The sequence below is a fragment of the Phaseolus vulgaris genome, chromosome 7 (assembly GCF_000499845.2).
Source record: "Phaseolus vulgaris cultivar G19833 chromosome 7, P. vulgaris v2.0, whole genome shotgun sequence".
Taxonomy (NCBI): domain Eukaryota; kingdom Viridiplantae; phylum Streptophyta; class Magnoliopsida; order Fabales; family Fabaceae; genus Phaseolus; species Phaseolus vulgaris.
In genome coordinates this window covers 30926490-30951846 of record NC_023753.2, presented here as the reverse complement: position 1 = coordinate 30951846, position 25357 = coordinate 30926490, and the positions used below count along the sequence as shown (strand labels likewise).

The 25357-nt window shown below is 30.4% G+C and overlaps 3 protein-coding genes across 3 annotated transcripts; 2 read left to right on the top strand and 1 right to left on the bottom strand.

The window, feature by feature from the left end:
• The first annotated feature begins 817 nt into the window (after nucleotides 1–817).
• LOC137828159 (plasmodesmata-located protein 1) lies at nucleotides 818–2585 on the top strand. The gene is made up of 2 exons (XM_068634616.1): nucleotides 818–1720; nucleotides 2141–2585. Exons 1-2 carry the CDS (start codon nucleotides 976–978, stop codon nucleotides 2269–2271), a joined length of 876 nt encoding a protein of 291 aa, XP_068490717.1. The 5' UTR covers nucleotides 818–975; the 3' UTR covers nucleotides 2272–2585.
• Nucleotides 2586–6326: 3741 nt separating this feature from the next.
• On the bottom strand, nucleotides 6327–6950 carry LOC137829938 (mitochondrial import receptor subunit TOM9-2). The gene has a single exon (XM_068636971.1). The coding sequence runs from the start codon at nucleotides 6852–6854 to the stop codon at nucleotides 6558–6560; it is 297 nt and encodes a 98-aa protein (XP_068493072.1). The 5' UTR covers nucleotides 6855–6950; the 3' UTR covers nucleotides 6327–6557.
• A 13482-nt stretch (nucleotides 6951–20432) lies between these two features.
• On the top strand, nucleotides 20433–24798 carry LOC137829936 (auxin-responsive protein IAA11-like). Its single transcript, XM_068636969.1, is given in 9 exon segments — nucleotides 20433–20497; nucleotides 20500–20557; nucleotides 20559–20605; nucleotides 20608–20655; nucleotides 20658–20982; nucleotides 22218–22543; nucleotides 23259–23394; nucleotides 24260–24321; nucleotides 24396–24798. Coding segments are annotated over 9 exon segments (1107 nt in total). The 5' UTR covers nucleotides 20433–20439; the 3' UTR covers nucleotides 24443–24798.
• The last annotated feature ends 559 nt before the right edge of the window (nucleotides 24799–25357 follow it).

The following is a 25357-nucleotide window of genomic DNA, read 5'->3' as shown; positions in this document are numbered from 1 at the left end:
ACAAGTAGATTCATTCAACAAATAATTGATAGCATGCTACAAACCCTCTATTTTTTTTATCAGAATTTGTACAAACTTAGATGACTATATTTTTTTTACCGTGACTATAATTTATTATATGTACTAAACTTTCACAAAAATCAAAGATATTTTAATGAATACAGCTACGGTTACTTGTTTTAATTACTTTAGTTTGGGTTACATAATGCTTTTTAAATATGGTAAATTCCCATATATATTTTTGAGTGGAAAAATAGTTTTGATAACATATATAGTAGGACATGATTACATTTAAAAAAAAAAAATTATACTTCGTATTAAGATATAATTTATCTTGTACTTACACGATTTGGCTTTCTCATTTTTCTTTTACATACATTGAAACGTCTGCAACGTTATTTGCTAATAGTTTTATATTTTCTTTTCCTTTATCATTCAATGATAAATTAATATAATAAAACCATTAACTTTATTAATAATTATCTTAAATTAAATTATTCTAAAGTTAGAATGAATTCTGATATGTCAAATTGTTTCAGGTTGTAAACAGTTGTTTTTCACTGTTTTCAAAAGTAATATTATATTATATTATATATATATATATATATATATATTAATATAATATGTCATAAGTTAAGAATCGGTGGCAAGCTTGAACACGGTCTTCCTGTGACTCAAGTTATTAGTATCATAAGTTCAGGTTCAGTCAATGCATTCAACAGTTTTTTCTTCACACGCTCCAGTCAAAATTTTCATGCAATCACATTAAAATAGCTTGAAACAGAATAAACCACTTCCAGTTACTGTTTAATTAACCTTTGATTCATCACTTCAAGATGAACAACAATGCCTAACATTAATGGTAACATGTAAAAGTGTGAAACACAAAAACAACCTTGGACGATGTGACTTGTGAGATATAGATCCACACACCAAAAAATAAAAGAAAGAACTTCACTTTGTTTAATCTCTCAAATGGGTATGATCGGAAAAAGTTCCTCTCTACCCTTTCTTTTTTTCTTTACTGTTTTCTGGTTCCTTCATCTTCCCATGTCAGATGCAGAGGAAACAAACTTGGTTTTCAAGGGCTGTGCAGAGCAGAAACTACAGGACCCAACTGGGATATACTCACGGAACCTGAAATCCCTCTTGGATTTTTTGGTGTCACAATCTGAAAAAAAGGCCTTCTTCACCACAACCTCTGGAGAAGGCCAGAATGTGATCATGGGTCTGTATCAATGCCGAGGGGACCTCTCAAACACTGCTTGCTGCGACTGCGTGAGCAAGATTCCTGAGATGCTTGAAAACTTGTGTGGCAAGGTGGTAGCTTCGCGTGTTCAGCTTTCTGGATGCTACCTGAGGTATGAAATTGTTGGATTCACGCAGGTGCCTGAGACTCAATTGCTTTACAAGGTTTGTGGTTCCAAGAAAGATAGTTCTGATGATGGGTTTGACGAGAGAAGGGACTCTGCATTTGGTATGGTGGAAAGTGGTGTGAAAAATGCTGGAAACTTGTTTTACACAGGGAGCTATCAGTCTCTCTATGTGTTGGGCCAGTGTGAGGGTGATTTGGCCAAAGATGATTGTGGGGATTGTCTGAAGAGTGCTGAGGATCAAGCCAAAGCTGAGTGTGGTGACCCTATTTCTGCACAAATTTATCTACACAAATGCTTCATTAGCTACAGCTTTTATCCTAAGGAAGGAAGGTCATCTTCTGCAGGTAGAGTAGCACAGAAAATATCTTCTTTTCCTTATTTGGTGCAATTTCCTACTTAGTATTACTCACAGTGAGATTATTAAAAGATGCATGCCAGTTTTCAGTCTTGCTTTCTTGGCTAAATCACAATGAGCTTATAGGGATTTTAGCAAAGTAGTATACATGTTTTTCTTTATCTGGTGAAAAAGGTGTGTGATATATAATGTCATCTTTGTTGAGAATTGATACAAGTTCTTAGTTTGAAAAAATGAGCCTAATTTCATAAGTGAATTTAGAAGTGGGGTTGATGAAGGAGTTCAATGGATCTTAGTAGTAGGAGAGGTGTGTTTTGCTTGAGATTTGCACCCTATGGTTGTTGTTGTGTGCATGTCTCAAGACACAAGACTCTAATAATAATAAACCTTATGTGTTTGATTGGATCAGGATCACTGGGGCAACAAGAGACACAGAAGACTGTAGCTCTTGCAGTGGGAGGGTTTGCAGCTTTGGGTTTCTTAATTGCTTGTTTGTTATTTCTCAAGTCATTGCTGAAGAAAAAAGGTGAAAAGTATTGACAAATTGGTCTTTTATATATCATGCATACCTAGGTGGTTCATATAGAGTTATCTACATTCAAGTATATAACATCTTAGATGAATATACTTGAAGACTCATTAAAGTTAGGATTCGAATGTGATAAATTAAGCCATAGTTATCACACTGTATTTTTGGTTTTCCATAATTGATGTGCTTCTGAGATGGCTGAATCTTAGAAAGTGAAATGTGGGACACATGTTCCTAGGTGCTGTTTTATTTAGGTAAAAAAACTATAGTACCTTGTTGGAGTTAAAGATTTTAAAATTGAATTTGATAGAATGTTTATCTCTAATTCTTTATCACATTCTATAGTCATACTTTAAAAAATAATAATTAACTGTGTAAAGTAAATGACCTATTGAAGTGATTGTAGTAGGTTGGAATTATTTTTTGATGATATTATAGAAAAATATTATTATAACAACCGTAAATTTTGAAAGATACAAGTTTATAACTACAATTTAATTAATACAATTTTTAAATTATTTCTAAAAAATATTTTTCTTTTTAATTGTAATTTAATACTGTCAATATATCGGTACTTGATAATATACCAGTGCACAATTTTTCTTTTACTTTTTTTACGTGTATATTGGCAAATGTAGTAAGAATACTTTAGGTAGAAGCTTATAGTGAAGCTTTTATTGTTGCATAATTGCATTTTTGTTCTTACTTATCTTAAAAGTTGTAATCAATCTTGCATTTGGGGGCCATTTTTCACCTTTTGCTTTTCCTTTTGTCCCCAAAAATGTAACACCCCACACATTTGTTTATGTATGATGTCAATAATAATTTGAAGGTATTTCTTTTTTTACCCCCATAATCTTATCGTACACTTCATTAAAATGTTTTATGTTTTAGATTTTTGAATTGTGAAATTAACAAATAGTACACTTTTCGAATACAAAATAAAAAATGTAATTTAAATTGTTGAATTTGAGGGAAATTTACTGCATCCTGGATTTTTATAATATTTCTCTACAAAAATTGGAGGGAAATTCCTTTCTGCCCCACTGAAATTGGATATGCACCCTCATAATTAGGTGAAATGATCAAATTGTCCCGTTAATTTCTCCTTCAATGCACCCATCACTGCTGTCATCACCATTGCGGTCACTGCTAGTATCAGAGTAGCTCACACAATACTTAGAAGAAGAAAACCGTTTTATTTTTTTTTTAAATTTCTGTGACATGTAATCTTTCTGAAACACATGAAGTGTGTTCTAAAAACTTATTCAAGAACTTTAGTTGAAAATATATAGTTGAAAAACTTATTCATGAAATGTGTTAAAAAATATAATCTGAAAATTATATACGTTTTGAAAAGTTTATTCTAAAAATATTTTTCGGAAAGTTTTTTTACAATGTATTTCATGAATTTTAGGAATTTATTTTGGAAAAATTTCTAGAACAAATGATCTGAAAGTCACTTTATAAAAAAGGTAAAATAGTTTTCGAAATTTAAGGGGGTGCAGGTCCAAATTGAGGGAGTGCATAAAGCAATTCCCAAATCAGAGACTAGGAATTGATGAAGATGGGTACTAATAAAAAAAAATATGGATGATAATAAACTACTCGTATTAAAGAATTTATTTATTTTTAAAACAAGAAAAACAATTTTCAGAAAAAGTAGACAAATAGATCCTTGATGGGTAATAGAAATTACATTAGGTGAGAGAAGGGACTATGAGTTTAGTACCTTTGTTGAAGTATTACATTACATGCATCTCCCCGCCCAAATGAAATACAAAGAGGCAAAATATGATAAACAAATTAATATAAAAATTACACTGTCTAATTATAATATTTGGCAGTGGAACATATTGAAAACACATTCTTTCGATTGAGTTAAATAGTTGGAAAATGATGTTTCTTACAACCACTTTCCAAATTTGCTTTTATAAATAGTGTAGTCATTAAAAAATAGTGTGAAAAGTACTACACATTCTAACTAGAAAAGATCTTATGAAAAAACTTATGCCAATTAAATAAAAAAAAGAACAAAAGAACAACTTCGAAATATCAATTACAAATTTCTAACTTATATCAATCTATAAATAGTTTCATTAGTTTCGATAAAAAAAAATATCAATATTAATAAAAGAAAACTTTAATGGAGAAATAAAACCATTAACAATAACAACCAATAAATAACCACACTTTATATAAACAAAATCTCATCGACATGAATAAAAAAACGTGCTTCAAACCAATAACATTTCAACTAAAGATAAGTTTATAACATCTCAATTAAAGCTAAATCACAATGTCCCAATCCAGATTGAACTGGAAAGAAAATATTAAAGAAAGAAACATAAATACAAAAGAAGGAAGTATATGAAAATTTTCTAACTTTTAAATGAAGTTTAAATTTTTCTAACTTTTAAGTAATCAATTTTCTTTTTTAAAATTTAAACTATTTCATTTTAAAAAAGAAAATCTCTTTCCAAACAACGTATCCCTTTCCTCTGTGACTTAAGATTTCCAATTAGAATGTTATACGTTGCCTATCTTAATTCTTCACTTCGCTAGAATCGTCTCATGGGATTCATCTACTGTTGTTACGCAAAGAGCTGTCTTCATATGTAGTTTTAAAATCACTTATATTTCCAAAAGAACTACAATAGTTTTTTTACCACTATTTCATAATAGTTTAGAGAGTGGGAGTGAGAGAAATTGTGACAGTGTAAGAAAAAGTTGCAAACAAACAGACACGGGGCACTGGCGATGATAAACTAATAAATTCTGCTTAACGTTATTCCATTACATGAGAGATCAAGTTGGTCTTAGAAAACAGCAGAGCCATATTCTGTCAAAGCTCCAACCATGGGTTATTTTCCACACTGCAGGAGGAAGCATAAGGCTTCCTCTCTCCACCAATTTTCTCATATTTCAAAACATATGAATCAACAGGAATAAACGCAGGTGAACAAGAATAAAAATTCATCAACCAATGCACCATCAGCGTCTGCTAGTTGGCACTTAGAAGTGCTAGTCACAACCAAATGGGCCATCAGAATGCATCAATCAAACCGCGTACTACGGATATACTGGACAAGAGCCTCCCGGTGACAAAAAGGCAATCGGTTTGGGTAGCAACGAGACTCCAGAGAGGAATGATGTGACAGAACAGTATATGGCAGAGCTTCATTGAATCAGAGGAAGCAGATTGAATTTGACAGGACATCATGAAAGATTTATAGATGAAAAAAGAAATGAAAATTAAACGAAAACGAAACTAGAATTAGGATCATGTCACAAAGACATAAAATACTAAGAGCCTGTTTGGATACAAAACTATAAATGCTTTTGAAAAAACTTCCCTACTGGAAAAAGCTCTATATTTCCAATGGAGAAGCTTTCAAATGCACTTCTAGCTTGTGCTCAACCATACCCTAAAAACAGAACCACCCAATCCAAATAAGAAAAGGTAGAACCACCTTATCTGAGAGGTAGCCAAGGTTACTAGAGCTAGATCCGATACTAGGGTGCTTCTACTTGCTAGGTTTAGAGGAACTCACCAAGATGCTAAGAAGCCACCAAAGATGATAGCATGTGCAGGCACAGCGTTGGTCAAATTAAACAATAAGCATTCAGTAATTATAGTGTTGTCCCTCCGTTTCCAACTGATTATAACTTCACGTTATTGATTTGACTCAACCCACCCCCTTGGTTTATGTTTTGTTGTGTAAAGTGAAAGAATTTAACAGCGCCCACAATCAACAGAATAATTCAAGCTCCTCATGTCTCCGAGCACCTTCCCTTTCCATATTAATCCCCAAATGAGAAGCATTTGCAGCCAAAACTACTCTTGAAAGTTTCAAAAAAGTACGAGAACAAGCACAATCATATCATAAACTACAGAAGCGTGTTTCAAAAACAATACCCCCAAAAAAAAGTGAAAAATAAGACTAGTCTAAGCCTAAACCTGTGAAATGCGATCTAAATTCTACCCAAATATAATTATATTCAGCACAGGAAGCCCTTCTCAAGTTCATCACAGAAAAAAATAACGCAGCATCAGCTCAATGCATACTGAAACAGAACCATTCTACTAAAAACAGCAGGTAAATTACACTCTGCGACCCGCGTTTTAACAACTAATAACAGTATCAACCGTAAGAATACACAAAACTTCTCACATGAAGTGTTTTCTTTTATCAAATCTAGAAAGGTAAAATTATTGGAAGCGGAAACCCTAGAAGCATAAGCACTTGCAGCGAGTGGTTTCAAAAGGAAGAAGCGGATCTGAGAAAACCTCGTTTTATTTGGGGGCAGGGGTGCCAAGGAGGCTGGCCTGCTGGAGCTCGAGGTCGTTGAGCTGCTGTTCGCGGTCCATCTCCACAATGAGGGGAACGACGAGGACGAGGAAGGTGGTGCCAGCGATCCACGCCGCCTTGCCGGTGCTCCGGAGGAGCTTCTTCGCCACGAAAGCAGCGTCACCGGCGGCCTCCTTACCACGGACGACGATGGAGGAGCGCGAGATCTTGGCGAGGACGGAGCTGGAATTGCTGGGCCTGTCAGGAAGCGATACTCCACCTCTTCTGCCTTGGGACGCCATGGAAAAAGGAAACGAAGGAATTAGGGTTCGCAAATTTGTTCTCACACCCTATTTCTGAAACACTCGTTTGCCGCTACTATTCCTTTCTTATACCCTTCTTATACCCTATTGCCTATATAAGAAGTTGTGTGTTATTCTTCTTCTAAAACTAAAATATCTATATACTATTTTTTTTTTCTTTAATATCATACCCTATATTTTTCTTGTGTAATAAAAAAATATAGTCAATCAAAATCTTTTTAGTGACAACATATTTTCAATTTTAATAGAGAAAAAATTGTATCAATAAATTTACAAAATAAGAAAACGTATTTAGAATAAAAAAGTAAGTGAAGCCTTTTTTTCTTTACATACAATTTGTAAGACAATTCATATACTTTTTAGACGAGTTTTAATAATTTAAAAGATAATTAAAATATAATATAAAGTATTAACAAATTTATGGTAACCCAATTCAACGTTTTATAATTCTTATAAATTAACTAAACAAATCTTATAGAGACAGAAAATATTATATTTTTACATGTATTTATTTATATACTAAATTCATAAATACAACTTATAGTCTTTGCAACCACTATTAAAACTAAATTTGTAACAATCGGTCACTTAAAATAAAAAATACAATATATATAAAGGAATTATAATTCTTTAAACACCTGAGTTTATAAAAACTAAATAAATAAAATACAATTACATGTATCATACAAAGTAATTAATAAAGTGATCAAACACATTTGTTTCATATAATCCTTTGATTATCAAATTGTTCCGTGGTTTAACTCATTTAATATCTTCACTTTAAATTCTTGGTATGTTTTTTCTACAAATTTACAAACTTTCATTAGATTTTCATCATTAATAATTAATATTGGGTATAACTTTAGTATTTTGATATCTTTTGTTGAAATTAGTGACTCTATAAAGAGGTTGAATAAAACCTAATTTTTATTTTTGCAAAAAATTAGACTAAATCATTTGGGGAACAAGTAGAACAACCAATACAAGAAACCTTATATTGTTTATCCAAACTCATGGACTACGTTTATTATCCCTTAAGCATACAACTTAAGAGGCTTCAATAGACAATCAAATGATTACAAATAAGTACACTGACCTCTTGGTTACAAACAAGTACACAAACCACTTTTTGGTTATACCGTCTTAACCTTTCTATGAGATTCAGTCCTCTCCAACGAAAAGAAAACACACTCTCAGATATAACACAATTACAATCTATTAGGTATACTTCACAATGTAAAAAATTACAAATGTTATCTCTCACCCACGAATAACATTATAAGATCACTTATAAGATTGAAAGAGTTGTATAAGATAATTGTTGTGTCCTTCATCTTCATCTTGAATCTTTTGTAAAGGCTTGGAAGATGACCATTGTAACTTTGATTTAGATAAGATTTGATATTTACGTGAACTTCAATGAGAATGTTCATCTATGTTGGCTTAGATGTTGGATATGAAAAGTTTTTATTTGAATATTTAAAGTGTTTTTGCCTTATTTAAACTATTCAAATAAGATTTGCATATTGATTTATTTGTTATCTTAATTGAATGATTATATATGAGTTTGTTTGTCATAAAACGTTTCCAAACATATATATTATAGAGAAAATAATGTTTGAAATACTTGTGTTTTATCTAGATAACATATGATCATTTCAACTTGATTATAAATTAAATTCAAGTTCATAACACATATAGTTTATAACACTCTCTATCTTGAGACTTGCTAATATCACTAAATAGTTTTGTGAATCCTTCAACTGTCACAAATCACATGTTAAAATGTTCAGATAATTCATTCACATTCAAATAGATAATACATTTATAATGTTTGTTACCGTAAAAAAATCATAGATGATCTACTTGTGTTAGAATGACTAGTAAGCTTTGAGGATTGGACCGTTTTGGGTTTTAACAATTTCCCCTTTTTTTATGATGACAAAAACTTTAAGCACATAAACAAATTATGAGATAATAGTATAGAAGTTGTCAGATGTTTAAAAAAATTGTTATGTTTTTGTACTGGTCAGACGTGCTTGGGGCCCGACCCGAGCACTTAAGCACACTATCTTGACTCGCAAAGTTTATAAAGGCAGAATGCTTAGCTTGGCCCAAAAACAGTAATAAGTCCAATGACGCATCAAGTAGTCGATCCAAACAGTTGACAAGGTATTTTGATAAGGTAACTAAAATAAGGCTTCTTCTTCCTGCACCCTTACGTTTTTCTTCCTGCACCCCCACAATTTTCTAAATCCCGAAACTGGCCTTGACCTTTTATTTGAAAAAGGGTATCGTGGTTATCGAAAATCGAGATTTGGGGGTGTGCTATAGATTCATCAAACCGGAACTGAATCATTTTTTTTTTCCGAATGAGGGGGTATTCTGAAAGCAAATTTTGCATAAATTATTGATTTCCGGATTGTTGAATCTGGAAGCCTAATTTTGTTACGAATTGGTGGATCCGGAATTTTTTTTTTAACTATGGATTTCTAAATCTAGAATGCATATTTCTGTTACGGATTGGTGAATCCAGAATGCTTTTTTTAAATGATGAATTTTTGAATGTGAAATGCATATTTTGAATTACGGATTGGTGGATCCGAAATTTTACCGAAAGTGTCAATCTTAAATTTTTTCTGGATTTCATAATCCAGAATGCAAAAAAAATAAATATAGTTCAAGTGCATTTTAGGGTTTTTGAAAAATAATAGGGACAGTTTGGTCTTTGCATAACATTGTGGGGGGTGCAGGAAGAAAAATGTAGGGGTGCGGGAAGAAATTTCCCTAAAATAAAAAACTGAATGAACTAGACACAAATATTTACTTTGAGATTTTATGGAAATAAACAGTTAGAGATAATGTTCTATCTGCACCCCTAAAATAAATGGGGTATATTAACAAAATGTCTTTATGTTTATTAACTCCTGAAAGGAGATATACAAATGATATAAAAAGGGCCTCAAGACCTTGAACAAAGGGAAGTTCAATTTTGTGATACTACATTCATACACATACACATACACTTATTTAGATACTCATAGTTATATGTTTTCACTAACTTGATCGTTGTAGTCTTGTCAACAGGTGGAACTCCTCTCACTATGAATTATTAGCATCACAAGGCAGCAACAACAAAAAAGGAAAGTCAGTATGAAGTCCACCACCAAAGTCCAATCCAGGTTAGCCGTCGAGAACAATTTTAAATATTTATATTATATATTATATTACATTTATGTGGTAAACATTTAATTAATATTTATGTTTTTACTATATTATTTTTAATCTTTATTTTCTATATAATTAATATTTTATTAGGTTTTGTGCTTATAAATAATTAAAAGTAATATTAAAAGAAATAACAAAATAGTTAACAATAATAAATAAATAAATAGAAATTTTCATTTAATACGTCAAGACTATTTGACACAATCCATCCATATTAAACTTGATTCGACAAACAACCGTGGATCTTGGATGTTTTCAAGTTCATTGAGTTACCATACTTTGAAGGTAAATTCTTGTACATAGAGTTTGATTTGGTTTTATGTTTATCTCTTACTCTTGTAAATTCCTTTTCTTGAATTGTCTTTAAACACAAAATTTTTGTATTTGAGAGCATAAGAGAAAAGATAATGTCCACCTTCAATTTCCAAAAGCTCTAGGGTTTGTCCTCAACATGTAACAATGAGATTCACTCCTTCAACTAAAGGTTCAAATTTTTCCTGATATATCATCTTAACATTGCTTCTTTTTATTATAATGGGAGAAACTAAAGTAAATTTCAATGATGGTTGAACTTCCCTATGAGTATTGAAGAGTGTTAAGAGACTCGATGAAATTCCAAAAAAAAATGCAAAAGCTTGTTCTATTATACGTCCACGTGTAGTCTTCTCTCATTCTGGTAAATAATTGTTATTAGTGGGAAAATTTTCATTTTATGAGAAGATAACATAGAAACAAAAACTATTATCTCACTACATCATTATTGACTTTAGGTCACATCAACTGTTTAAAAAGTGTTCTCTAAAATAGAAACAAACAACGTTTTTTAATTGTTGGCTATATAATAAAGTTTATTTATCTTTAACTCAGAGTATATGAGGGAAAAGAATGTCTATTTATTTCAAGAAATAGGTTATAAAATATGGACAATTATAGACAACACTTATTAAAATGCGGGTACTTCACACAACGCTTTTTAAAATGTGGATACTTCAAGCAACGTTTTTTAAAATATGGTTACTTCAGGCAATGCTTTTTAAAACGTGGGTGCTTTAAACAACATTTTAGGTCACGTATTTTAAATTATGAATTTAGATAGCATTTATTACTTGTTAACTTTAATATATCATATACGTAGACACGAAGACGTAGTCACACTGAACTATATCCCACTTATATAATCATTGACTAACACATAGAAAAGACAACAATTTTACAAAACACATTTTTTAAGTGTTGCCTTTAGAATATATCGACTAAACAATAAACTTTGGACTAAAAGTGGCCACATGTATATAAATGTGGTATAAAAGTGAAAAATGCAACAGTTTTGTAAATGTTGCTTATGAATCACTATAATAATAATAACAATAACAATAATAATAACAACAATGATAATATTATTACTATCAATAACAACAACCATATTAATAATAATCATAATAAAAATAATAATAATCATAATAACAGTAATAATCTTATTCTGACAATAACAAAATTTGTTTGTTGTAGCAGTTGTAGGTTTTATGTTTACTCATGGGACATGAGTTTAACATAAAAGTGTTGCATATTCTACTATTCTAAGACAACAATTTTAAAAGCAGGCGTGACCATAGAAAAAAACTGGAGCATATAACCTAAGCTCATGGCTGAAAAATTATTGCCTAAAGTTAAGGTAACATATTTTTTACTTTAGACAACATTTTTTAGTTGTTGTCTAAAGTAAAAAATGGTGTAGTGTAATTTTGCTCCTAAGATATGTGTTCTACAATTCAACCAATATTCTAATAAATGATTTGAACTATCATTTTGTTGCTTTTAGAAAATGATGAATTATTTGGAAGCATAAATGAGTTAAACAACAATACACCCTCAAAGAGAGAGGAAGTTGCAAGAAGGAAGACGAAAGTCAAGTTAAGGTTTTGTGTGCTCAGGTGAAGAGAGGAGAATACTTGGAAAGGGAGGAATGTGAGTCATTCAACAAAGGAAAAGCTCTTTTAAAAGCAAAAGAAGTGATATCAAACAAGTTTCATTGAGTTGGGCTTTTATGGTTACAATTTGATATTAAGATGTAATTCTATGTTTAGTCCATGCAACTCTTTGTAAGTTTTGAGATGTTGCAGTTTGATGGATGTCTTGTGTGGGTTAAATGGATGAAGAAAATTGAATGGAGAATATGAAGATGGTAGGTGAATATAGAGTCTTAGAAGAGGTGAGACCAACTCCTAAGTAATTTCTAAGCTAGACACAAAACTAGTGTTAATAAAGAGTGAGCAAAGAAGACCAATTGTACACAAACTTGTGCAACATTTTATTTCTTTAGTCAATAACTTATTTACAATAGAGTTAGCACTTGTATTTATAGTGTTAAGGGCAACAAGGTGTAAATTTTAACCCTAAAAACTCTTCACTCCCATGATGACAATTAATTTCCTTTCATTGGAGCAAATTCTCTCAAATTAGAGGTGACATGTGTCGTCCTCTAATTGGAGATAATCATCTTCATTCCCATGAAGACAAGTGGTGTTTTAGCATTAGAGAGAATCATCTCCATTTAGAGGATGACATATGGACTTTCATGTCTTCCTTGTCACTCTATATTTTCTATTTGCACTCTAGTAATTTATTTGTGTATTCTAGATGATCTAGAGTTGCATTGGGTCCAAGGATACTCAATTGTAACTCTAGCTAAACTCTTTTTTTTTCTTCTATTTACACTCTATTATAATTAGTGCAATACACTAATCATGAAAATAAGCTTAACACATAATCTAAGTTCAAGTCCAAAATAATTACTTTATATTTTTTTACAAGTTGAACTTTTATGTTTACCAGTATCCCTTATAAAAATCAAGATTTGGTGCATCAGATATGCCAATATATAGTGTTATGAATCTTAAATTTTTTTACTTTTGTAATTTTTGTGTGTGAAATGATAGTATCTTATTCTATTTAATTACTTCATACTCGAAGCATTAGTTGTTTCTCTTCCTAATATAAGGTCATATATTCATCTACTTCTTAAAAAAAATTATATACCACAAGTCTATAACAATCGGATAGGACTGGTCGAATCCGTAGTCACTTTTATCATAATTTCTAAACACGTGTGGAGAAATTGAAGAAAATATTAATGTGTTTGACAATTTCTTTTTATTAGGAGAATAAATGATTTATTAAATTATATAATCAGTAAAAATAAGTGATGTCAATCCCACTCTTTTATAATGATTTTCTTTCTCAATTTAATCTAATACAAGTATGATAAGAAAGATGAGAATAGAGAAAGTCTTAAAAATAAGAATTTTTTTTTAATGCAACGAATCTCATAATACCTTTATTTTGAAACAAAACCTAAAAAATAATGTGATGAGACGGGTTAAAGTGAAATAAAATGATATATGATGATATGTTGCAAGACCTTTAACATAAAAAGGATTATGAGATGTTTGAAAAAAATGAATATATAAGTTGTTTTGTTTTGTCCATAAAAGATAGGTTAATTGATAAGTAAAAGGGAAAATGAGTGGACAGGTGGGGGAGAAGTGGGAAAAAGCAGTAGGTAAAGGAGAAAATTGTTTGAAAGGGAAAAGCAAAAATGAAAAGCAGTAAGAAAAAGGTGGTGTTATGAAAGAAAGGAGCAGGATGAATTTGGCAACATTTATTCAGTGTCTGGCCACTGCAAGCTAAGGTTGCACTCACACACATAGGACCATCGCTACCAAACGTTTACGTGTTTCTGTCTTCTCACAAGACCAACAAATTTGGGTTTGGATAAAAAAACTACATGGATCCATGTCTGAACGAATAAAAAAGAAAAGAAAAGAAAAAAGAGTTGATTTTGGAAGGAATAGGAATAGGAATAAGGATGGGTGAAATGGTGAGAGTGATGTGTGGTAGGCTGTCGCCATTCCCCACCACATCTCTCCATTAAACGACACCTTATTTTCCTTTTCCCGAGCCCTGCGATGTCCGGTCCCACCTTTGTCGCCTTGTCGTTTGGAACGCATTTCTGGGTCCTACCACACTCTTCCTTCTTTTTCGCCTTTTCTTAACTTCTTCTAACTCTAACTTCCAATTTTTCTTCTCGTAACTTCTCCTCTCGTCTCCTAGCTCGCGCTGCCGGTAAAACCATTTATTTTACCTTTTTCTCAAGGTGATTCTACGAGTTAATTACTAACTAGGGTTTTCATATCACGCATGCTTGTATCGCGTGTCTTACTAATATAGGACGGAAGGGAAGCAACACAGGATTATGAATCCAAAAATAAATAACATAAGATTTATAAGATTTAACGTGGTGGTTTGATTACAAATTTGTAATTTATATTCCCAGACAACTAATTAAGTATGTTTGTTACAATTTTATTATAAATATAAATTTTTTTAAAATAGAAATTAAAGAAAATACATAATAATTAAAATCACTCACTAAAATATAGTATTCAGCTATGAGGTTCAGACATTTATCTTAAATGGGTGTATCCGTCGGACACACGTATTGGTGTCGACACTCATACGACACTTATCAGTAAAGTGTTTAATTCAAAAAATATTTGTTAAATTTTTGAAAATTTTAACACGGTTCTAACATAATTTTAAAAGGTATAAATACAATAATTTTCTAAAAACTCAAATTTATTATATACAATTTTATTATGATTATAAAAATAAGGAACAAATTCTTTTGAACCAATCATGAAAATATATTTCTGCTCCCAAAAGAATCTGAAACATAATTTTGCACATAAATATTTATTTTTAATTTATATAATTCAAAATTATATAATATATAGATTCGTGTCCCCGTGTCCTACATTTTAGAGATTATACGTATCTCCGTGTCCGTATCCATATCGTGTCAGTGTCCGTATCTGTATTTGTGCTACACAGCTAGTCAGTTCAGCCCAATTAGTGATTACTTCACCTCAACCATCTCTACTTATGTAATTTTTTCAAGAGATTACGTTTCATTTGTAATCTCCTGTAAAAGATGAAATGTGGGAGATTATACTTCAATTTAACAGATTATATTTCATTTCATTTAAGAGTATTCAATTTACAAAATATATACAAGAACATCAACTAAACTTACCTGCAAATGCTTCAGACTACCCACACAATACATCGTGTCCTTTAAGAAAGTTAAATAAACCAAATAATAATAAATGGATTTGGAAAATGAAAGTTGTTTTTTGTCAAAATAAAGAAAAAAAAAGTGAGAATTCTATCAGTAATTTGATTCACGTGATAAAATAATTATTTTATAAATTTATTAAGAAAGTAACTAAAATATTGTCGTATTAATAATAAAATATAATTAAATGTTAAGAAATATTCGAGTAGTTACTATTATAGTTAGATATGCGATTTAGTCTGCCCATTTAAACGCGTATCTGCATAAATATACATTAAGAAAATTCACTCATAATTTGCACCTTCCTACAAAATTTGTGAGCTATATAGACCTACCTACACTTAAAAAAATATAATTAAAAATATTTTTTATAAATTCTATGAACGATATTCTTATACCACTAAAATCTGCAAATTTTAATTAAAAAATCAACTATTAGAACTGCACGAAAGATATATTTATATGATAAGTCATGTGTAACTCTTAATACTTTTTCTTCTTACTATATGCCATCATGTATTAAATTTGGACAATATGACTATTGGATAAACGTAGGACGATTCATTCTATTGTTGTATCATTCCTAATAATAGAATTTTATTCTCCTTATCACACAATTACTACTAAATTATGTAATTAGGAATTTGAAAACTAAAATGTCTTTCTTGGATTTAGGAGCAAAGATTTACAAACCGAAACATCATAAAATTATCAGAATTTTTTTTTGAGTATTATAGGTCAGGCTATCTATTGAGGATTTTCTTAGGTATGACACTTGATGTTTTTTTTGAGTATTATAGGTCAGGCTATCTATTGAGGATTTTCTTAGGTATGACACTTGATGAGATATGTTAGACGTAACTTTTCTTTTAATGAATTCACTTGTTTAAAAAGGATTTCTTAAAACTTAGTTTTTAAAATGAGTCCCACTCTTGAAGTAGTATAGACAATAATAACATGCAAAGTGAAAGAAATAAATGTAAACAAAAAAATACATAGTAATTTTTATACACATGACTTCGTGTATTATATTCAGTTCTCAATCAACAAATTAAATTTCACTAAGCAAAATAATGTCATGAAGCACAATGCGAGTATTCTCTGGGCTCGTGTCACTATTGGTTAACCCCTTGAGTATTGTATAGGATCGTAGTCATTATTGACTAACCCCTTAAGTATCGTTGGACTCATCAAATCCTAGCTAAACCTATTATTCTTTGAACTCAACCCTTCCTATTAAACTGAATATTTATTCTTTGGACATAGCCACTTATAGCTAAACTTGAGTATTCTATGGATGTGACCACTCCTAACTAAAATAGATCATATTATTTGCCAGACATACCACTCCTAACTAAGATAGGTAAATTATCTGATTAGTGCTCCAATGGATTACTAGGTCACTTGGAACAACATCTTTCGGTGTATATGAGGTCTCTGCACTCTTTTAGTTCACTATGATAATACTTACATTATTTTGTATGAAGTTTTTTGGGGCATAGAAGTTTTTTTACAAAGTTTTAGCAATGTGCTACTTCATCAAGCTTGTCTTTCCTCTTGATCGATGTCTTTCTATAGGCAGTGAAGAAGGTAGTCGTCACAAAAATCATTTATGACGTTTTAGAAATTTAAACTCACTTGAATGTCTTTCTTGCGTTTCATGAGCTTGTTTGTGAAGTATTCATTAAAGACACTCCATGCAACATTAACTCCATATTTCTTTTTCATGCAATATCCTTGATAGTTGGTAGTACTTATCTTCCCATATTGAATAACATTTTGCACCAAAATATGGTAAAAGTGCATACCTTACAAGGCAGATAATTTGGCTAACATATGTCCATGTTAGGGAGTTTTCTGAAGAAAACAACTTTAACTATTCCTCCAAGAAATCATTGATGTGACTAGTGTTTGAACGAATCTTCTTGAAAGACAAAAGTAACGAGCATTCCATGTGTGTGTTTGTTGAACTAAAGTCATTGTCTTAGAAACAAAACATAATCATGTTTTATACTTAATTTTTTTCAACGCAATCAAAATTACGAGTAGCACTTTTTCTCAACAAATTCTTTGATATTAGTTGTAATTTGATAGTATAAAGTTATATACAAAATAATTTTAAATAATACATATTAAAATTAAAATAAATTTTAAATTAACATGAGAAATTATGATAAAAAATTAATAGAAGAAGAAAATTATATTTCAAAATAAATTGTTCTAAAAAAGATCCAAAATTTAAATTATTAATTATATTTTGTTTATTATTTTACTATAAAAAAAGTTAAATAGAGTACAAACACCACTGGCTTCACTCATGAATGAGAATGGCAGTGGGTGGAAAGTACACAATAACTACAATGTGAAGATATTGACATTTTGTTATGAGAATTTAATGACATGTGAACCTATAAAATGAAGGGCAAAATGGATATTTCATCTGATTTTTTATTATTTTTCTTATGCTTTCATGAAACAAATAAAACATGCAAATTAAAATAAATAAGTATATTAAATATCCATAATTTATTCAATAAAATAAGTTAAACCTTAACTAATGCATAACAATTGATTAACTTCTCAAAACATTTCCTATGTTTTGACGCATGTTGTGAATAAAACTAACAAGATTATATAATGTGTCAATTTTATCATCATTAAAATTAGTTTGATCACGAATGATACTAAAATATTATAAATGTGACTTTTATTTCAAATTATTGGTAATCTATCACTATTTTGATCTTTATTACTATAACTGTTTTGATTAATACTTTTTTAAAATATTATGATTATCTTTATTATTATTACTATTGATATATTATTATTATTATTATTAAAATAGTTATAATGATAATTAGTGGTAGATTTTCTTGAAATATTTTACATATTAAAATAGATTTAATTAAATTTTAAAGTGTCAAATATATAAAATATACTAATATTTCTATTTTTATTAATTTATATATATGCAACAAAATTTTGGAGGGACCAAAGTCTCCTAACACTTAACAAAGCTCCTTCAGTGGTAATTATATTAAGATAATTATTATTATTTATGTTATTAATATTAATTATTATAATTATAAAGATGGCGATGTTATGATTGTGGTAAATATAATAATGGATATGATGATAAAAATGGTCGTATTATTTTAAAAATAATATAGAGAAATTTCATATGACACTATAAATATTTTTAGATAAAATATTTGAAGTATTTTCCATTTTATTTGATAAATATTTTAAATATGTGATGGTTGTATAAAATTATAATATGAATTATAAGTGTTTTAATTTGAGAATTATAATTTAAGAAGTGGTGCAATTAGTATTATAGATTAATATATATATATATATATATATATATATATAACTAATTTTCACTTTTAATATTTTAATATAGTTGAATTAGTTATAATAAAAGTATTTAAAATGAAATTGGACTAATTTTTACCCATTACATTATATTAATAAAAATACAAAATTTAATAGTTAAATTAATTAAATTTATACTTATAAATATGTAATTTGATTAACTTTTAAACCTTACATAATTAGACTACCTATCGACAAACACCACCGAAACATAACTTCACAAACTTTTTCGGAGGTCAGGTCACATGTTTAAACTAACTAATTACACAAAATCTAAGCGTACGTAATCTTACCTTAATCCCATAATTAACTTAATAATTCATGTATAACATCATGATCCACAACTCAGAAATCTCTCTAATCCTATAAATACACACTTAAAAAAGACAAATATACACATTTAATAATATTTATCATCCTCAGCCACAAATAATCATTATATATCAAAAACTAATTGACTGAATGATCTTTTACGAGTAATTTTATTCCTATCGAAACCAATAATCAAGATTGAAAAAAAAAATCAACGAGCAAAACTGATATAACAAAAATCTTCATAACAAGACCAACTCCTTTCCGACTCATAAAAAAATGTATATATAATAAATTCTAAACCTTATATCTTATATATACTATTAGGATAATTTACTTCCTCATTTATCCATTTCTCTTCACTTTTACTTAAATATTTTAGTTGTAGACCTCAATTTTAACGAGTTATAATAAAAAATTATTTTCATATATATATATATATTATGTTGAAAATTTAAATCTGATTTAAATCTGTTACTAATACACCCTCTTATACTTTTTAATGTAACTGAATAATTTAACTTAATTTTTTAACAAGAGATGGTAACATGAGTTCAACCCAAACTTACTTCATAAAATGTGTGATTTTTAAATTTTGAAACGAAATTTAGTGTGAATCTTCTACAGTTAAAAATAATAACATATTACAGTACACATTAATTGTCATAAATATTAAAATATAATTTATAAATTCAAAAGTATTTATTGACTACAGAGTGTAGTTATATGAAAGAAGCATATATTCTACGAAATGCAGACAGTCAACATGTGTGTGCGGGTCTTTGAATCAAGCTTATTTGGGAGACTAATTTTCTTTTTCTACAAAAAAAGATTGTAAGTTTTTTTTATTTGGTCAAACAAATAATTCCAACATGTCTGCTAAACTAATTAATTCCAGATCGGGCAATCATATATTCGGTTTGAGACTCAAATTTCTTACTAAATAAATTGAAAATACTCAGTAAATATTAAAACGTGACAACCAACAAATTATTTTTTAATGTATAAATTTTTAATTTAAAAAAAAAACGTGTGCAAATAGAAAAAATATAAAAAATAGTAGAAATAATTGTAATGTGATGAATTTCTTTATAGTCAATGAACCAAACTAAAAAGTATAACCTTAATAATTGAATTTATTCTGAAAAGTAAAAAATGCTTCAACATAAAAAAAAAAAAAAACCATTTATAGCAGACAAGTCTAATAAATGAAAAGAGAGTACTATGAACATGTGGTTTGCGACTTTCAGCAAAGAAAAAAATGTGGTTTCCGAATCCTATGGTGTGTGGTTTAGTGCATGTCACGATACGATACAATTGGAGGGAGGTGAGAAAATGAGATGTGATGAATGTGTTGCGTCCAATTAGAATTGTGCAAATGTGTTTGATTCTTGCCAGAGTGTAGAGTGTAGACAAAGAAAAATTTGATAGAGAATCTAGAAAGAAGATGGAAAAAATATAATACATATAATAATGATAATAAAAGTACAATGAAGTTAAAGCAGAACATCGATGGAGGAACCGCACAAACCAGACCAGACATGTGGGCCCACACTGCCTAATGCCCTTTCCCCTTTCTCTCTCTCTCCGACACACACACTCTCTCTCATTTCCATCAACATTCCCACCTAACCGTTTATTATACTTTTCTTCTTCTCCAAAAACTCAACTCCCTTCAAATTCATTCACCCTTTGGCCTGTTCTTCCTCAATTTCCCAAAAAGACAGATTGTTTGGTTCTGAGTGGTTGTGCTAGTGTTGGGTCGATGTCAACTGTGTCTAAAGATGACAACTTGGTGCTGTCTTCGGAGGACTCTTCTTGCCCAGAAGAGTCTGAGATCGAATTGGGTCTTGGGTTGAGCATCTCTGGCCCTCCTTCTAAGTCTCACCACCATGTCCATGCTCATGCTCCTTCTCCTTATGCTAGGATTTTCACTGCCAAGGCTTTTCCTTCTTCAGCAACACCATCACCTTCCTCTTCTTCCTCTTCTTCTCCCAACATCACTGCTGGCACCAAGAGAGCTGCTGAATCTCTTGTTGCAAATAATCGTCCCAGGTAAATATATATATCTTATTCTTAATTCACTTTACCTATCTTTGTTGTCTTGCTTTGAAATTGAATTGGTTACCTCAATCATTTTTGGTTCGATCTTGTTGAATTTTTGTGTGTCGTGGAACTATGTATGCTGGGTTTTGTGCTGCTGTCTAAATTCACTCCTTTTAATTTGTGAATATATATATGGATCACCTGGTGTTACTTAGCCGAAGGAATTTGATGTGTTAGACTGAGTTTGGAAAGTTCAAAGACTTAACGATTTAAGGAGTTAATGGATTAGAAGTTTACTTGGTGTTTTTTATTGTATTAATTTTACTTTTTTTTAATATTAATATCTTAGTATGAGGTTACCTTTTAAAACAATTTTTCCGTTTGAGATAAATAGTGAGGTGAAGATAAATGGTGGTGGTATTTAGAAGTGAGTGTTTTTATGTTTATGATGATCTAGATTCACTAGGTAGCTTAGATGTGAGAAATTTTATACCATAAATTCTCAACGTTGGAAGTCTTTCATTCTTGTGAACTCTGAAGAGCAAGATTGCTATGATTTTCCTTTAACTGAAACTAAATGTTATTGACATCTTCGGTAGTTGATTCTTTAATCCAATTCCATTATATAAAATCTAAAAAGTTCAAAATAATGCTTGCTCAAGTGTTTCCTTATAGATAGATCCAGCGACATAAAAGAAATTAAGGAAAGTTTTAATCAGATCAGAGTTAGGATCAGCAGGGGGAGATGAAGGGTATTAAAGTTATATTTTTATTAAGAGTATACTTTTAACTTCTTTAAAATTGTATGTGCGATTTTTAATATGTGGTAAAATTGGATTATGTGCTGCCCCCAACTGCAGTACGTAGTTCAGCATGCGTAGAAAACTGTGGTATGTTTTTTCTGCTCTGTGGGTCATGTTGACATCTTAATAGCTTATTTGTTGGATCAAAATAAAGCAGATGCTGATCTTATGGAGTTGGAATTACCCATATAGAGTATGAAAGTGTACAGAGTTGTTGATTAGCAGCAGTATAGATTAGTTGGAGAATGATTTGTTTGCTTTTAAATTGTAACCCCTTTTTACTATTTATAAAATAATTGGTTTGCATTTACTTTTTCTCAACAAGTAATCCATGGTTTTTCTGTCCGTTTCTTGAAACAAAGATAAAATATTTACCAATATTTTTCCAGTTCTTTCACTGATGGGATTATCATTTGTGTTGTGATTGAATTTACCGGACAGTCAAGTAGTTGGATGGCCTCCACTTCGGACATATAGAGTGAATAGCTGCAATATCCATGCAAAATCAACAGAAGTATTCGACTCAGTGACTGAGAAGAGTAAGGGCAATAATACTGTGGTAAGGAAGAGTGCTGACAATGGCAATGATTATAACATTAATGCCAAAGAAAAAAGACAGCTCAGGAGTTCCTTGTTCATCAAGGTAAATATGGATGGGATACCTATTGGGAGGAAGGTTGATTTGAGCGCTCATAGTTCCTATGAAACCTTAGCACAAACGTTGGAGGATATGTTTAACGAATCAACTACAGTCACCACTTGCAAAGGTGAGTTTACTAGTTGTTGGTCATTATACTCATAATAAAGAGAATGTGTCTCCTTCAGGCTTTAAGGGTATCCTGACATGTTTTTATGATCACTGAGATTTTATCTGCATGATGAATATGTTGTCTGTTTTAAATATGGCTTAATAGTAACTTAGTGCTTCCTCTTTTATCGACTAAGTTGTAGGCCTATCTTGTGAATAACTCAATTTTATATTCTGAAGTTGGTGAAAAATTAAAAAACTAAGAAGCATATGTGGGATACTTTTTGCAGAATGCATTGTAAGAATAAGGGTTGAAATAATACCCTTCCTTTCTCATCTCCCCTGCTCATATTATTACTAGATTTCTTTTTCGTAGTCCTTTTCTTCAGGCATATCTCAATATTAGCTATAAAATTATACAAAACTTGAAAAAGACAAGAAACCACCAAACAACAACTTGTTTAGGATTACCTCAACTGCAGTTTCAAGATATTTTTAGGAGTTTTTTGTATGAAGCAATTTTTCTTTTCTTCTCCCAAACAGTGACATTAGAGAAAGTGTAAACAAACATACCACAACTTGATGCTAAGATTTCATCTTTAAAATAATTCTTGCATGTCATTTTTTCTACTACTCTCTTCAGTATTTTTTTCGAGATGGATGATACCATTTAAAAACTTTCATCGTTTTATATTACTTCTTTCCCCTAAGGGTATTGACATCATTTTCAATAGGAGCAAATGGTGAGGATCATGGAATTATTATTGGAGGAGAAATGCATTCAAAATTGTTGGATGGATCTTCCAAGTTTGTGCTCACTTACGAAGACAAGGAAGGAGATTGGATGCTTGTTGGAGATGTTCCTTGGGGGTAAGTATTTGGTCCACAAATATCAAATTTTCTTTTAGCATGATGTTATTACTGTGTTTTCAAATAGTACATATAATGTTTTGGTCAGGTAATTATCAGATTTTATCTATGTTCTAGTAAGCAATGTTTCTATAATTGGACTGTTCATTGCACTGCTGAAAGGCCTTGTTCATGTTTGTGGTTATTGGTTTACTAAGGTCAAACTGGTGATATAATATGTAAATATATTCTAGTTCAACAGTATAACCAATGAAAAGGTCTTTAAAAACGGTGTGATGTCTTATTAGGACTTTAACTTAATAATTATAAATGCGAGGAAATGTTGTCGAATACACTTGCCTTCGGATTTTTACTATTATGGTGTTATTTCACAAGGTAATTATTGAAATGGGTAAGATTTTAAAAAATTATCAAAATGGATAAGTCGTGTCAAAGTGACACGACTTTAGTTGAAATATGTATTGAAGTCGTACCATTTTGGCACGATTTCAGTTCAAATACACTGGAGTAGTGTCACGTTGGCACGACTTGTCCATTTTAGTAATTTTTAAAAAAATTATTCATTTTGGTAATTTAACAAGTGAAATTGCACCAGGATGTTAAAAATCCCGCCTTCTTCAGCCTTTTTTGTCTTAAATAGAGAAAGTCAGTTAAAGTCTGATAAGCTTCCCTAGACCTATTCTAGTTAAGTATTAACTGCTTTCCCCAAAAATCTGGAATTATCCTTTTTTGTTTCAAATCTGCAAAAATATTTCATAATTGTAGTTTTATGTTAGCTTTTATTTTTACTATCTCACTGAAAACAAGGATCCTGTGTTTCTGTTCTTTCATATTTATCTATCTTGCTTTGTCAATTTGCAATCAGGATGTTCCTCAGCTCGGTGAGGAGGCTAAGAATAATGAGGACATCTGAGGCTAATGGACTTGGTAAGCAAATGCATTATTATTCCAAACACAACTTACGCTATATTTTTCTTCTGCTAATTTGTACTTGTCTGCAGCACCAAGATTAGAAGAAAACATCAGACAGAAATGCAAACCCATATAGATACTGTTTTCATGGCTAAGGACACGAGGAACCTGTCACTTTAAATGTAACACAAATAGAAGAGCAAAAACAGAAAGAGAAAAGTAAAGGGATACATCATCAAATCTCGCACTTTTGTTTAATTAATTCAGTTTGTTTGTTTAATTTGGTGTCTTTTTCTCTGCTTCATCATGACTTGAAGGGTGCAGGCAGCATAGATTTTCATGCAATATTACTAATCATACAAGTCAGACTGCTTCTTAGTGTTTGTAAATGTGGGATGTTTTCTAACTTTCTCAGCTATAAAGTTTTGACTGTACTTTATTTCCTTACCACTGTAATTCAAATTTCTGTTGAATGAATACCTGTTTAGAAAATGACCACTACCATAATTTCAATATAGCACTCATAAGAAAGAAGCACATTAACATCAAGCAACAATTCATAAAAAAGTATATTGTTTGAGAATATACGAAAGTGATGAAGGTTTCAACAAATCTAATATAATTATAAAGGTTCTTCATGATTTCTCTTGCAAAGTGGACGAGTCAAGTGTAGTATAGTTAAAAAGTGAGTTGTCATATCCTCAAGAACTAGCAAATACGTAGATATAGTTAATTAGTCCTTAATTAAAACTTATATAGAAAGGATATACAACATTTGAGATTGAATTGAACTTGAATACTAACCTGCACCTCTTGCACATACATATAATTATATATTTAGTTTTTGATGTTCCACAAGCCAAGTTAATTCCTTACTCTTATTTACCTAAGAATCTAACAACAATCAATCAATTCATTGGTTAACTTTCTTTGATTCCCGAAACAAGTTTGAGTCTCACACTGAGGATAAATAAATGAATATAATATAAAAAAGAAGAGTCACATAAATATAATTTTTTAATTGAAGGTAATATTTTTTATTTCTTGTATA

Coding starts and splice junctions, on each gene's coding strand:
- LOC137829938 (XM_068636971.1), bottom strand. CDS start 6,854: ATGGCGTCCCAAGGCAGAAGAGGTGGAGTATCGCTTCCTGACAGGCCC.
- LOC137828159 (XM_068634616.1), top strand. CDS start 976: ATGGGTATGATCGGAAAAAGTTCCTCTCTACCCTTTCTTTTTTTCTTT. Junction 1,721..2,140: donor AGGAAGGTCATCTTCTGCAG/GTAGAGTAGCAC, acceptor TGATTGGATCAG/GATCACTGGGGCAACAAGAG.